Source organism: Rosa chinensis, chromosome 5 (assembly GCF_002994745.2).
Source record: "Rosa chinensis cultivar Old Blush chromosome 5, RchiOBHm-V2, whole genome shotgun sequence".
In the NCBI taxonomy this organism is placed as follows: domain Eukaryota; kingdom Viridiplantae; phylum Streptophyta; class Magnoliopsida; order Rosales; family Rosaceae; genus Rosa; species Rosa chinensis.
Window position 1 is genome coordinate 23299749 of NC_037092.1, and position 15383 is coordinate 23315131.

General features: G+C 41.8%; 1 protein-coding gene and 1 long non-coding RNA gene across 2 annotated transcripts; both read right to left on the bottom strand.

Annotated features, from left to right (window-relative positions):
• Positions 1-7777: 7777 nt before the first annotated feature.
• Positions 7778-10211, bottom strand: LOC121049356. The gene is made up of 2 exons (XR_005799712.1): positions 9800-10211; positions 7778-9556 (listed from the first exon to the last, which is right to left on the bottom strand). It is a non-coding gene; the product is annotated as an uncharacterized LOC121049356 (long non-coding RNA).
• A 1094-nt stretch (positions 10212-11305) lies between these two features.
• LOC112202410 (probable leucine-rich repeat receptor-like serine/threonine-protein kinase At3g14840) lies at positions 11306-15164 on the bottom strand. Its single transcript, XM_040505773.1, has 9 exons — positions 15101-15164; positions 14519-14901; positions 14161-14356; positions 13559-13717; positions 13115-13233; positions 12784-12994; positions 12408-12645; positions 11957-12107; positions 11306-11726 (listed from the first exon to the last, which is right to left on the bottom strand). The coding sequence occupies exons 1-9, from the start codon at positions 15162-15164 to the stop codon at positions 11334-11336; spliced, it is 1914 nt and encodes a 637-aa protein (XP_040361707.1). The 3' UTR covers positions 11306-11333.
• Positions 15165-15383: the final 219 nt, after the last annotated feature.

Genomic DNA, 15383 nt, shown 5'->3' on the forward strand with positions numbered 1-15383 from the left:
TGAGGAAGAGGCCGAGCTCTTCCATGTTTTCGATGTGGGACTGATATGCTTCAGTTCCCAGCTTCTAGAGCTTCTGATGTTATCTTGGCTCGCGTGTGGCAGCGGGTCAGCGGTGATCTAGGGGTAAGCCAGGGCTCAGGCGGTAGCCTGCTTGGCTGTGTTTCAGTAGGTCACACCGTTGGCGGTAGTTGGTACAGTTGGCGGTATCATGAGCGTGGCTCATTATAGCTAATTATGCTTGCAAATGCTCATGTAAGTATAAGTCCCCCAAGTCCCCAGTCAAGGAGGGCAATCTTGGTTGGTGAGTTGCCTAGTGGTTCGAAGCGTTACTTCCGCTAGACTTGCAAAATCATAATTAGTGTCACTGCGTTGTCAACTATGGACTTACTGAGCAAACGCTTTGTACCCTTTCGGGTGGGCCCCTGCTAGGCCCCCCAGGGAGTCCCCCACTCCCTGGCTAAGATAGACCTCCGTTTGGTAGGTATATTGTTTGTTAAGGGGAGCTGCGCTGAGCAGAGGGTGTTGGGTAGCAAGTCCAATCTTTGGTACCCGAGTGGCTGGGGTCAACGTGCCTAATCAGGGCCGTCATAGAGTGTTGACGTGTCCCCGTGTCCCGGATGGACGTAGCCTGACTGTAACGCCTCGTGGTGGTATAGTCAGGATGAGGCATTGCCTCGGGAAATCACCGTTGGCGGAAATCCCTCCGCTGATTGTAAGCGGTAAGCGGTGTCGCGGGGACCTGCTTGGTGGTAGACCAGTGAGCGGTGTTGCTCTCAGCGGACATTGCCTTGCCTGTAAGGTGGAGGGTGAGGTTCTGCTAGTGGTGTGACGCTTATGGGAGACTTGCAAGATGAAGGGCGAAGTTCCGCTAGCCGTGTGGCGCTTAGCAGAGACTTGCAAGATGAAGGGCGAAGTTCCGCTAGCGGTTTGGCGCTTAGCAGAGACTTGCAAGATGAAGGGCGAAGTTCCGCTAGCGGTTTGGCGCTTAGAGGAGACTGCTTGCAAGATGAGTTGAGAAGTTCCGCTAGCGGTGTGGCGCTTAGCCGAGACTTGCAAGATGAAGGGCGAAGTTCCGCTAGTGGTGTGGTGCTTAGCGGAGACTGCTTGCAAGATGAGTTGAGAAGTTCCACTAGCAGTGTGGCCCTTAGCGGAGACCTTCGAGGATTGGTGACCCTTGATGGTTACTTCGGCTAGACGCTTCGTCTGACGGCGTCCGACACGTGGCCAACATGTATTGGGATAGCTTGTGGAATATTGTCTCTGCAGCACGCCCGCGTCTTCGTCATTAATGCGAGTAATTATTGATTTTGTAACCGAGGCGACTCCTCGGTTAATCCGAAGAGTAAGTGCGATCGTGGGGCACGAGTACGGCTGTCCCGCGATGTCCTTTTTCAGTGGACGGCCTGGATTAGTTTGATGTTGACATAAAAGAGAGGGAAACCACAGTGATTTTGACATCTTCTTCACTTCAAACTCTAAGTCGTCATGTTCAAGCTTTGTTTCTGAGAGTCGAGAAGAAGATTCTGCAATTCTGTGAAGTTATCGATCTTTGGAGGATGAAGACCTTTTGAAGCAGAGACGAGCATCCCTAAGGGCATCAGAGTTCCCATCTTTGAGGTTGGTAACCTGAATCTCGTCCCTGCTTTATTTGGTTTTTGTTTGTTTCTGCCAGTTTCTGTTTTTTGGTATTTGGAGCGAGTTCTGTTATTCCCCAGTATGCTTGAGGGTATAGAATGGGTTCTAGGGATGGGTGTAATTGTTTGACAGGGGGTTGGGGTTTATGGATTAGCAAGGCTGTCGAATCTGTGTTTTGGATATATATGCGATGTGTTCTTGTTTTGGCACTTTTTGGGTTTTCTGGGTTTGGTTGTTCTTTATGTTCTTGGCTGAAATCTGACATAGGGATAGTATAGATCGGTTTTGGAACTAACTGACCTGGGTTTTAGGGTTTGTGATGGCTAGCTTCATAGAGATCTCGAGCAGTGAGGATTCCGGGTCTGACGTGTTGCTCAGCGTGGCAGATAGGATGTTTATTGACTCGTTGTGTCCGTCTGCCCCTGCAGGAACCTCACTGTCCGAACCGCTATACATCGAGCCCCTACAGACCATACCTTGAGAAGTTGCAATGGGTCGTGCCGGTCGTCCAGAAAGTTCTAGGGCAAGGGAGGACATTGCCGCCCGCAAAAGGCGTGAGGAGAGGCTAGCGAGCAACAGCGCCGTTAGCGGTTCTGCTGGCGGGGCCGAGGTTGGAGGCGAAGAAATAGAGTCCGCCTGGTTTTTAAGTGACGATACCTCAGTTGATGAGGCGGGGGGCACGATGATTGTGGCCGCCGTCAACCGTCTGAAGCGGGTGTTCCGCCTGCCCGGAGTGGTGAAGTTGCGTCCGCCAACTGCTGATGAGAAGGCTTCCATTCTGCCTGCTGGGTACGCTGCCGTTCACGAGGCCATCTTCCGCCAATGTGTCACCTTTCCGCTACTCCCTAATCTCCAGATCCTAGTGTGCGAGTTTGGCCTCGCCTTTGGGCAGATTTGCCCCAACATGTGCCGGTTGCTAATGGCGTTGAACTCGCTCTGGCACCTATCGGGATGTGAAGGGCCTACCGTGGCGGAAGTACTTCACTTCTACAAGCTGGTGTATGTGAAGCGTCAAGGTTGCAGTGGGAAAGTGAACTTGAGCCGCCGCCAGGAGGCGCCAAAGCTGATCGAGAATCTGAAGGACTCCATGTCCCCCTGGCGGGGAACCTTCTGTATTGCTACCTCGAGGTGGGAATATCAAGCGGGGACAAATGATCGAGGGGGAGCCAACATTTAGGATTAAGTCGGAGTTCTAACCGATCCGAGGTTGTTGCTTGCCTCCGCTGCACAAAGTTGGCTGTTTTGCTTGTACGATAATTCCTCCATTTTGTTCTAATGAGTACTTCATTTTTTTTTTGTAGCGGGCTTGCGTTATAACCTAATGCGCGAGGAAGAGTGTCGCTTGGCAAGGATTAGAGGTTGTAGGCAGAATCGTAACCTGCTTGATCTCCGTCTTCTCACCTGTTGGGAGCTGTTGGTCTATCAACAGTTGACTCGCGCCCTTGGTAAGTAACTTCTGCTGTTTTGTGCCCTAGTTCAGTTTTTATCAGGCTAACATGTTGCCTTTTATGTAGATTCTCCGTCGGGTAACAAAATGAGCCGCGACGTGTTTGCCAAAGCCATGGACCGCTCAGAGATGAACAATTTTTTGGAGAGTATGTACGCCGCTGGGATGGCGGCCCAACAAATCGTCGTTGACCCTCAGACACTGGCGGTGAGCCAGTCTGAGACTCCATTGGTGCTGCCGATGCCGCATCACTCTCATCTTGGCGCCTATGGTTCGCCCGTGGTTCAGGCGGGTACTAGCGGAGATCACGGTGCTGCCGGCGGGAGCAGGGTACAGGCAGTTCCTGAGAAGGTAAGGGAGAGAGCGCCCGCCAACAGCCGTGGGCCCCAGAGGGACCGAGGGGTAGCGGAGAGGGAACCCGTTATCGCTGCGATCTTGGAGCCGCAGGTGTCCTCGAGGCCTATTGCCGCCTGTGCCACACGGCCGGTTCTGCAGAGGAAGCGGCGACATAATGACGCCGATGAAGACGAGGAGGAAGACGACGCGGAGACCATCGGGGCCCATCAGCAAAAGAGAGCAAAATAGGCCCCACCGAAGGGGACAGTGGCTACTGTCGGGGAGGTGCAGGCGAGCGGTCTAGACTCCTTCGTGTCCTATGCTGAGTTTGAGTACCAAAACGTGGACATTTCATTATTATGGGGGCTGCCATAAAGCCATAAAGTTTTACAATGGAAGCCATCAGAAACAGAACTTACAACACTATTTATATGGTTCTTGCAACTAGGAAGGATGTCAACCTTGACTGTATCTTTCCACAAAAGGGCAAGACCGCCACTACAGCCGATGGGGGAAACAACGAAATGATCAGCACATTTGAGATCTTTTTGCCATTTGGAGATGATGGCGGTAGAATGCTTTGTCTCCATGAGGAAGATCATATCGGGGTCATATTTTCTTTGGAGTGTCCTTAGAGCTTTACCTGTCAGTTTAGACGCCAGTCCCTGATAGTTCCATGAGAGTAGTCTCATAAGGAACCCGTAGCTGCATCAGGCCAACTGCTAGGATCATTTTTAGTTTGCTGCAGAGTTGCAAGTATTGGATCTTCCATCTGGATTTGATGAACTACAGGGTCCTCGGCAGAAGGAGGGAAAGAGTGACGCAGTTGAAGAGACTCTAAAACTTGTATCTGGACCTCATAGAGATCTCCAGAGTCTAGGACAGCACTACTAACCTGAGTTGTAACAAGACTGGAAACCGAGCTTGTAACTCTTCTTCCTCGACCAGCTCGACCTCGGTGGCCACAGGCTCTACTACGGGTAGCTACCAGATTGTTTCGAGAGCGACTTCTTCAAACTGATGGGGCCAGATTGGTTAGAGGATTTGCAAGACTGTCTTGATTTTCGATGATAGATTCCAACATTAGAGCCCATGTGTTATTGCTGACAATCCCATAATCGAACCTGTAGGTTGGGGCATCAACAATACAAGGTTTCTTTTGAGCTGAGCTGGTTTCTCCTTCCTCCAAACATTGCCATTTGTGGAGCTGTAGTTGTTGAAATTGGTACGAAAGGATTCGAAGTGGGCCTTTGAGAGGAGGAGTGTTTTCCACTGAGGGAGGGGAGCTCAAAGGTGTGGGATTGGGTGGTGTAAGATTAACATGATTTTGTGGAGAAGGTGGGTCAAAGGGTTTAGATGGATGAAGAGTGTGGGATTCAGAAGAGTTTTCCAGAAATTCAGAATGCTGTGAGAATGGTTGATAAAGATGGATGGAGAATTTGTCGAAAATTGGGGGTTGCTAAGGAGGGATTGTGGAGGGATTGAAATTGAGGGGATGGGGAATAGAGGGTTAAAATGGGTGGATAGAGATCTCGGGTTGGAATGGACTTAGGATATGGATAGTGGGTTGTAGCAAGAGTGGATCTGCGTAAGGCAAGATGGGCTCAGCTTGATCGTTTGGGATAGGCAGGCCCAACTCTATAAGGGAAATAGCAATAGTCAGGTCAAGGTCTTCAACATCCACTTCCGCTTCAGAGGGTGACATGATTAGTGGGGAGATCGGCAAACTCACACCCATTGGGTGGTCAATGCACAGGTCGATTCTGTCGATAGCATGTGTTGAGGGGTTGCTGCTTTGTCCTACCTCCAAAATACGAGGAGAGTGGAGATCAAAAGAAAGGATGGGGATCATTTGGAGATGCGGTGTTAGGATAGACTCCAAGGAATGGTCCTATAGGTTTCTTTGGCTTTCTTGTCCAGCACGATAGCGACATAACTAGTCCGCCTCATGTTGCCTATCATCCCACCGTCTACGTCTGCTGTCAAAGCATTGATTCTCAAATCACTCCCAGCTTCTTTAGCTCTACGTCAGTGCTGGAACAACTCTCCGAGCAATTGGAGTAGCTATCCAAGGTCTGAGACAATGAGCCGAAGGGTGTCTGTCAAAAGTGCAAGAATTTTTGTACATACCGCCTATATTACATACCGCCAAGCATAAGCAACGACCTCGTAGGTGGTCTCCGTGACATGACTAGACCCGCTTATGGCATGCATTCAGTAGAGCGACACCCGAGCTACCTCGCCATGGTAGAGGTCACCCTCCCATGCTCTCCAAAAGGCTTCAAGAGAAGCAATATGTGCATTGCGTCCCACATCAGAAATGTAGAATAGAATGAGACCTCCTTTAGCTATAAAAGAGAGTCCTCCCCTACTTAGAAGAGGATGGGACTCATGGTCTCCACCTTTGTATTATTACAAAAGGCTACTTGGCCTCACTCATTGAAAGCTCTAAGTGGACGTAGCCTTACCTCTTAGGCAAGGTGAACCACTATACACCCTCTCTCTCTCTCTCTCTCTCTCTCTCTCCCCATCATGCTTCTTACTTAATTCCCGTATTCTCACATATAAACATTTGCACCATGGCCAAGATGGCTGCATAGATAGCAAAAATCAGAGAGTCTTTCATACCTAACTTCCACCCATATCTCTTCTGGGATCATCGATGTGTCACCTGTTATGATATCAATACGTGGTTTCTGGAAGGTGCCAGAACCGAGGAAGCAGAGGGTGACGAGAGTTGAAATGAACTTGCATTCTGACAAAGCCTCGCCATCCTTCAAGGGTAAGAGGGTCTTTAACATCAAGCACCATTCCTACTTGAGATCCAATGAAGCGAGCTATAGGGACTGTCATCTCAATCGGGGATAGCCCATGGATTTGGATCTAGTAGCTGATGAGGTGGAGTGGAATCTGGTCGAGACGGTGTGCAATAGGCCATTGGTAGAGGCTGAGAGTGGCGCCATTGATGCACCAAGGGACTGAGGAGAGAACTCGCTGAGCTACAGCCGCAGGGGGCCATTATGGCATACATCGGGCGATCACCAAAAGGTTCTATGGTGAAAGCCCCAATGTTGCTCCTCTCTCAGCTGAGGACACCGATGGTTGATAAAGGGTGCATGGTTCTATCTGAGATTATGAGGCCCACTAGAAGTGTGTCGTTACCTGCTACATCTCCATTAGTAGGGAGGGTGAGATGGAGTTGTCCATTGCTTTGTTGGGCCATGTGTGCGGTGGATTTGGAATGCTGGTGGTATGTGTAGCAAATTAGAATATCTTGGACAGGGGGGGCATGTGGATGGCTCAGTATGATAGGGGAATTAGAGTAGATCTGCTTATCAGGAATGGATAACAGGGGAGAGGGAGTAAAACCAATTAATGGAGATTGCTGAGATGGCTGGGGTGATGAATTACCTTGAAGAGCAGGTTTTTTATGCTGTAGGGGAAGTGCTTGGGAGAAGGCATGTACGAACATAGGGGCAGTGATAGGGCGGTGAAACTATGATCAGATGACATTTGTTCCTATGAAACAGTGAAAGAAGTGATAAGCGGATGAATCTGGGGAGGGCAGTGGAGGGATTTTCCCTTTCTATGTTGAGAATCAGAGCCCCATTTACTAGTGATGTTGACTGAATTAGGGTGTGTTTGGTATGACTGTGCTTTTAAGAAAAGCTAGCTTTTGCTTATTTCTGAGAATAAGTAGCTAAAAAGCAAAGCAGCTGAGTGTTTGGTAAACTGGTTTTTTATAATTGATGTCAGTAGCAAAAGCAATGGCAAAGTGTTTGGGTAAACTTAAAACTGGCTTGTGCTTTTTGTTTGTGGAATGACCAATTTGGACATGAAAGATTATTTTGCCTTGATTGTTTGGTAATACAATGTTGTTCAATTGCTCTTGTTATCATTTTTAATCTTTATTATGTCCTTATAAATTTTTGTTAACTTTCAATTTTTATAAATCATGGTGGTCATATGATTAATATTGGATAATTTTAAAAATAAGTCTTATAAATATATTAGTAACATTAATAAAATTGATTTCTGATTGGCATCAAGCCATCAAGTAACCACAAAAAATATTATAATGACTAATTTGGACATGAAAGCATTTTTTACCTTGAAACAAAACCAAGAATGTGGTTGAATATTTCTGATACCAAAATGAAGTTGTTGTCTCATTATCTAATTGCTTTCAAGAGTTCTGTAAATGTCATATGCTTTGAGTAATGGCAAAGTAATCATTAACTTTCTAAATTCTAATTATTCCCCTGATTCAACTGTCTCAAAGTATGAAGCTTTACAGTTAATCATGTTTGTATTTAAGGCGAACTGATAAAATAGGAAAAATTGTGTTCATCAAGAAAATACCAAGAACAAGAAGTTACATTTTGAATTTATGGATGTAATATACAACAAAGAATGGTGTGGGATCACTCAGTAGAGTCAGTACAATATATCAAACATATTGAAACAACACTTAATTCAAACTGCCAGCATTTCTAATAGTGCAGCTTGACAGATAAAAATACAGCTTACACCACTATAGCCTAGAATATAAACAAGGTCTTGTAAACTGCTACCTCCTCTTGTAAACGTCATGGAGCTTCTCATCAATCACAAAAACAAGGTCTGCATGTAACTAGCCAGGCTGTTCAATACCTTTAACCAGAAATGTATTATTTCCTAACAACTCATTGTCCACAGAACAAGATATCCCTATCACCAGTACAGAACAAGCAATAATGATCAAAGGACACTACTTGCTATTTGCCTTTATCTCAAGGACATTACTATGTTAATGATCAAAGCTACTTCATACAAAAATCACTCATTCACATTCACAAAGATTCAATTATTCAATCCTTCACTACAATATGGTAACCATCTCAGGTTGATTAGTAGCTAGCTAGGTTTTCTTTAATAAACATTAATGACATCTTAAGTAGCATCAGATAAAGAAACAGAAAAAGAGATGGTAATTATACCACTTACTTCAATGTAGTAATCCTTTGTGAAAAGTCTGTAGAAGAACCACATGATAGCACAAAGTGTTAGGAATAAAGACAAAGTAAATGGCATGTATTCAATACTTTTGGTTCTTATTACTTGCCTCTGCAGTGAATGCAATATTATCAAGAGAACTACATAATGAAGGAACAAGCATAACCAGAGGCATGTATCTATAGTGCCAAAAATGGTATCCACATTCTCGCATAATGTTCATAAACTTCATAAGAATGTGACACTAAATCCTTACAAAACTTCTCTGAGATTGTAAACTTAATTGAATTCTAGTGAAAGTCCACCCCCACCACCATCATACAAAAAAATAGAAAACTCCTCAGAACGATATCTATTACTGATGGCACTAACTATGATCTCTGGATGGGAAAATTCCTCACTAGTGGAACTTGATAAGAACTCAAAAGTTTGGAGTTCTTAAAGATGCTTCCTGGGAAAAGAATGAACCAAAAGAACGATATTGTTTCGAGCTTACGATCCACATTTCTAGTCTTTTCACTCATCTCATATACATGGTCTCTTCAATGATCCACAAGTTAACCATCACATCACATATCTGTGTGTATAAATCATATTACACACTATGTCTTAATCTTTTCTCATTCACTCTCGCAGCAAATTAGTAATCTGGTCCTAAACCCAAATAACAGTCTTTAACTCAAATAAGCATACATTACATATAAATATTGCTGCAGAGAGTGAGAACAGAGAGTAAATTCCAATCTATAATTCTGAATCTAAACTTGCAGCACAAAGAGAAACATAATTCCAATCTATAACTGTTGCATAACCATCATGTTGAGATCAGTACCCAAAACGTAGAGAAAGCAGAGTGAGCCATATCCCTTTTCCCATGATCATTGTGAATGAACCAAAATCACAGTCCCAAATCAACCTAAACCCCTATCGATTCAGTACCCAATTACAAGAATTGAAACTGTAATAGATACAAAACTGAAATTGAAACCCAAATCAACCTATAATACCCCTTTTCGAAGAAATTGAAACTGAAATAGATACTAACCGTGAATCAAATTGCCCAGCACCCAGCAATCAAGGATTAAGGCTTCAATTTCGAACACGGATGAGAGGAGAGGTGAAGGCAGTCAGCGAGAGTAATACCTAGAACCAGGCATTGCGTTACCGGCCGTTATTGGAAGACAATGAAGACAATATCAAACCACATTTATGGGGAATAAAAGCATTTGATATATAATTCAATGAATCCCAAATAGTACAAGTCCTAGAGCTAAATGAAGAGGAAAAACCCCAAGTATAGGTATTTTAGTTGCATATCAGCCCATAGTAGCCTACGAAATAAAAAAGTTATACTCATCAGTGATTTGGTGTTCGCGATTTCCTTACCCGAGTAGTTGACCATAACTGAGTTCATCAGTTCCTTAGTCACACGTTCTCAACCTGATTAGCTCGAGGCATCCAAAATCGGGTGCTCTTTGAACTCTCCAACCCGATTAGCTCCAGATCACCCACAGAGGTACTTCGAATTTCATCTCTCCCAAGTCCCATTGATGGGTTTTGCTTGCAATTGACTGTCAGTTTTAAATTTTAAAGGCTTCCATTGAAGTATTCGGAAGACCAGAACTCCGTAAGACATCGTTGAATGGGGGAAGTTTGAAATCTTCGCGAATCGGCTCCAAATCATGTGATCGAGTTTTCTGTTTGTTTGCTATCTGAATTTGTTGACTGCTTGTGTAGTTGTGTCTGTTGCGTAATACGTGATGATTGAAATACTAGAAGGTTTGAAATATGGAATGGGCTGTTGATAATTGGACTATTGGATAAGTTGTTGATTTAGCCGGTAGATATAGCTCTGTTAAGTAAATACTTGATTGGTAGATGCCCATTCAGCAGGTAATTTCTCTTGTAGATATAGCCTTATTTAGCAAATCAAGATGACATTCTGATAGTACGGAAAAAAGAAAGAAAAAAAAGGTTCTGTGACAGAACTTGGAATGTGCCTAGTTCTTGCTTAGTTTGTGTAGTATGGTATGTAAAAAGAGTAGTTTGCTTCGTATGTCCTTCAAAGTTCTAACGACTCAATTAGTTTTTATTATTGTAATATTGTTGTCTTGTGGTTTTATGAACCCCCCCCCCCCCCCAAATTGTATGTTTTGAATGATAATAGTAAAGGTGTGAGAATCAGCTTCCCACTGAGTTCCAAATCTCAAAAAAAAAAAAAAAAAAACTCTGAGTCCGCAAATTTTTTATTCATTTAGATCCAGCTCACCCTATATTCGGATCCTGAATCTGCCACTGGTCAAGCTTATGAGTACAAGAGATGCACAACATTTATTGTTCTAAAGCCGTAGACGCCTCCCTACGTTGTTCATAAGATGTCTAGTCCGCTTTGCATGACTAGCAATAGATGGGGTGCTAAGTGTTTATCGATTGCCCAAGAAATGGAAGGGAGAAAGTTGAAGAGTAAAGAAATGAGAGCAGTAGAAAAGACGTCCATTATTTGTCTTGAGAGTTTATTATTTATAGATTTCTTCATAACCCTTTAAAAAGACATGACTCTTGAATTTAAATAAAAAAACCAACAATCTCCCACAATATTCAAATCTGCAAAAACTCAAAAAATATGTGAAGATTGAGAGAGAAGGAAATTTATACAACTTTTATACCATGCAATAGGTGTAAGTGTCTTTCAGACTTGAACCTACACTTGGTATAAACAACTAACTTTTATTCGAATGAGAGTCTTCAACTATGTCTTGAACTAGTAAACAATTCATTTCACACTTTAGAATTACAATGCTGTAGTCCTGTAGAAGCTGATTATTCCAACTATATTTTCAAACAAACCAAAGAGAAAACTTATAAAAGTAGCAACGGTTTATATAAGTATAACGATAAAAGGACACTTTGCTCAAATTCTCTAATTTCTATTTTCCCAATAATATGAATCAGGGCGGACTGGATAGAGGTCTTGAGCAGATGTAGTTGAAGCGGTCCACGACCCTTCAATTGACATAGTTCGTCTCTGACTCTCAGGGTCACCATTGTTTTCTTCAATATTGGATTGAAAATGTCTCCTCATCGCATTGATTTCATTAATTGAGGCGTTTGGATCAAAGACCACCTCCTGAACGGAAGCTCTACCTTCAAGCATGCTCACCACTGAAGACATAGCGGGCCTAACTGCTGAAGAAGCATTAGCACAAAGGAGAGCAATATTGATCGTATTAATCATCTCTGCTTTGTTAAACTCTGAGTCCAACCTTGGATCCACCATGTCCAACAAACTTGCTCTCTCTTTTAGAAGAAGTGCCTAGAAACATGAAGATACAAAAGCCAATATGATTTGTCAATGAGATGCTCATATTGACTATCACCAAGAAAACCAGTGAAACCTTTTAGTGTTGTTCAGAAAAAGTCGTGCAGAACTGATATTATATTATTATTATAGAAAACATAATGAGCCAGAGTATGCTTTAATAGAGATAAACGGTATCAACAAAACTCAATATTAAATAAGGAAAGCCGGTAGATTAACATTACCCAATCTAGAAGATAAAAACATTCTTCCTTTGAGCGGTAAGTTGTATTGCACCTTCCACTGACCATTTCCAATACAAGAATTCCGAAACTATAAACATCTGCTTTATCAGTTAGATAACCCCGCATTGCATATTCAGGTGCCATATAACCACTGCAAATTGTGATATCAACCATCATCAAGGTTAACAACTAGTAAAAATACTACTATTCCAAAAATCATAGGGTTTTTTTTTTTTTTCCTCAATTGAATGTTAAAATTTTGATAGGGATGACATAAAAAGGCTACATTGGAAGAACAAATATGCATCTTAAAATTTCTTGAATAGTAGAGAAACCTTACATTTATCCATCTTTTCTTTTTTCCTTTCTCTGAATTATGGACCCATGCATCCGGGTGAAATGAAGATAGACAAAAAAGCATAGGAAAATAAGGTAAAACATAGGGGCTCACAAAGTTCCAGCAATCCGAGTGCTTATGTGGGTATTATCGTCTTCATCAAGCTTGGCCAATCCAAAGTCAGATATCTTTGGGAAAAGATTTTTATCAAGTAGCACATTAGTAGCTTTGATGTCTCTATGAACGATCTTCCACCTTGATTCCTCATGGAGGTAAGCCAAACCTCTGGCTATACCAACACAAATCCTATGCCTTGTTGGCCAGTCCAACTTCACCTGATTTTCTTTTGGGCCTTACATTGATAAAAAGTAGTTTGAAGAAATGAATTCTATGTTTCTTTCTTTTGAGTATAACTAATATCTTTGCATACCCTCTAGCATGAACCAAAACAAGGTAAATAATATGAAAATTATAAGAGAGAAACACTTACCAAATAGAGCACGTGCGAGACTATTGTTTTCCATGTACTCATAGACAAGCAACAAGTTATTTCCTTCAATACAGCATCCATAAAGCTTGACAAGGTGAGGGTGTTGCAAAGCAGAAATCATGCCTATCTCATTCACAAATTCACGATTCCCTTGCTTCGATTTGGCTGAAAGCTTCTTAACAGCAATTGCAGTGTTGTCTGATAGAAGGCCCTGCATTCAACAAACATACTTAACCTCTTCTGTAAACCGTAAACAGGTTTAACAAGAAACATGATGCATTTAAATTAGCCCAAATGCAGTAAATAAATAATTATTGGTTATGAAGAATACCCTGTAAACAGGACCAAAACCACCTTCTCCAATCTTGTTCGCTATGTCAAAGTTGTTTGTGGCAGTTTTGATTTGCCTCAAGGTAAATTTGCCAGTCTGCAGGTCCACACCCTTCAAATCTATGTATGAAGCAAACTTAGATAAGAAATTATATTATTGCCCATAACTTCAGAATGATATATGGCATTCTTAATTTTTAATATCTTGAGACTGGTTTAAGGCCTACTACTTAACAGAGTCAATGAAGCCATAGCTTTAACAGCAAAATTATTTCATATCATCTTACATGTGTGGCAGTGCATATGTTATGGAATGAGAGTAATTTACATGAAACAGATGTAGAAAAACAACATAGATAGTCATCTTAGCTACAAAAATAACATAACAAATATAAAAGAAATAAAAAAAAAAAAAAACCAAGATAACAGAAACAACTAGAAATACCTTGTTCCAAAGTATTTGGTGGTCCTATGAAGCCTTTCCACCAAAGAATACATAAAATCACTAATATTATGAACACTCCTCCAGCCACAATTCCAACCACTTCACCTGCGGATATACCACTTCCACCTCCTTGCGAGGGTTCTTTCGGGGGTATAAAATCTACCAGAGGAAGAATATGTTTAGTATATTATTATTATTATTATTTTTTCACTCTTGTACATGCATATTATTTTTCCACTCTTGTAATTCAAGGTGAAAATGGACTTTTTCATCTAATGCTTGAAAGCATACTCCATGTAGTATTTCAATGCAATTACAATAGCATAAATCAGTTTTATATGAGAGCCTAAGAGGGAACTTAATGAAGATGATATCTTAACTCTCAAGTCAAGAAATAAGTAGGTAGATGTAATTTTGTGGCGATTCAAAGTAAAAGAAACTGAAGAATTCAATCAGAATCTCAAGCCATTGTACGTTATACGAGAGAGCTGAAGTAGAGTTTAATGAAATATCAGACTCCTAACACGAACCTTTACACATGAGAAACTCCCCATTCTCTACAAATAGTTATTAGAAGAAGCTCATAACAGTGCAAAACTTACTTGGGTCTACAGAAATGGCTGATATAAGAGGACCATAGACTCCTCTTCTAGGGATAGCCTGTGTTCCTTTCCCATTCCAAAAGAAACGAATCTCCAAGGTACGAGTTGTTACAGAAGCAGTATAGTTTCTTATGACTAATATACCATTCCCACCTGCTACATCCGCAATATTAAAATCCTTCTCCACTCGTTTCCCCTGCAATATACTACTTTAATTACTTGTCGTTTCATTCTCACATTGAAAATTATATTTCTCGGTTTTGATTTCAATCTATTACATGTCATTAATCGAAATTCATAAACGTAAAACTCATTTTTCAATTGGCCAAAACCTAATCATCATTTGTTGAATTACCACCTGAATGTAAACATCAAATATACGCCTTCCCAAGCTACGATATGTTTTGTCATTTGTAAACATTATCTCTGCAAAATGGAGCCTCACTGTGTAGTTTCCATTCATCAGGCAAAACCCAAAATAAGTTAGAGAGATGGGTGAAACGCGTGCCGTCATGTACAGTTGAGGATTGCGCATAGAGAGTGTAGATATATTAGACACAATAAAGGTGTCTTGAGAACTGTCATCATCAGGGTAGTAACCAGTGCTGCTAAACCCCCAGTTGCTATTGCTTTCATAAAATGATGAAGGTCCACCTTGATTGATATCTGCTTCATATTGTATGGATGTGCTGATATCTTTATGAGCATTTCCACCACAATTTGTACGGAGAAAGTACGAGTCTGGAATGAAAGCAAAGAAAGCTTTGTAGCTATTAAAGAGAACAACTAAAAGGAATAAACCCCAAAACAAAAGGAGTTGGTTTATTATAGCTCCCTAACAGAGTTTTCTTTTCCAGAAGCAGTTAGCCTAAATTTTGTTACCATAAGTCCCTTTTGTTACACAACCAAGCTTCTTTCGAACTAACTTAGTGACAATTACATGCTGAATAACAGAACACCAATGGACCTCTAACCCTAGATCCTAAATCTCCAATCCCTACCATGGTATACTAAACCCTACCGTGGTATAATATTGAATAATCCATTAAAAGACCCAAACAGCTCAAAGAAACTCAAAAACCTTAACATAACAAAAGATGGAAATTATTCTATGCACCGACGGTGTAAGTAACCCAACCCTTATAAAATAATCTCAACCCTTGATATTTATTATCAACTTTATTTTTAATAAACAAAAAGTGTATTTAATGCAATCTAACCAT

Excerpts from the sequence above, each read along its gene's own strand:
- LOC112202410 (XM_040505773.1), bottom strand. The coding sequence starts at position 15,164 with ATGGTAGGGATTGGAGATTTAGGATCTAGGGTTAGAGGTCCATTGGTG. Across the intron at positions 14,357-14,518 it reads TATTTGATGTTTACATTCAG|GGGAAACGAGTGGAGAAGGA; the intron begins GTGGTAATTCAA and ends AGTATATTGCAG. Across the intron at positions 13,718-14,160 it reads AGCCATTTCTGTAGACCCAA|ATTTTATACCCCCGAAAGAA; the intron begins GTAAGTTTTGCA and ends TTCCTCTGGTAG.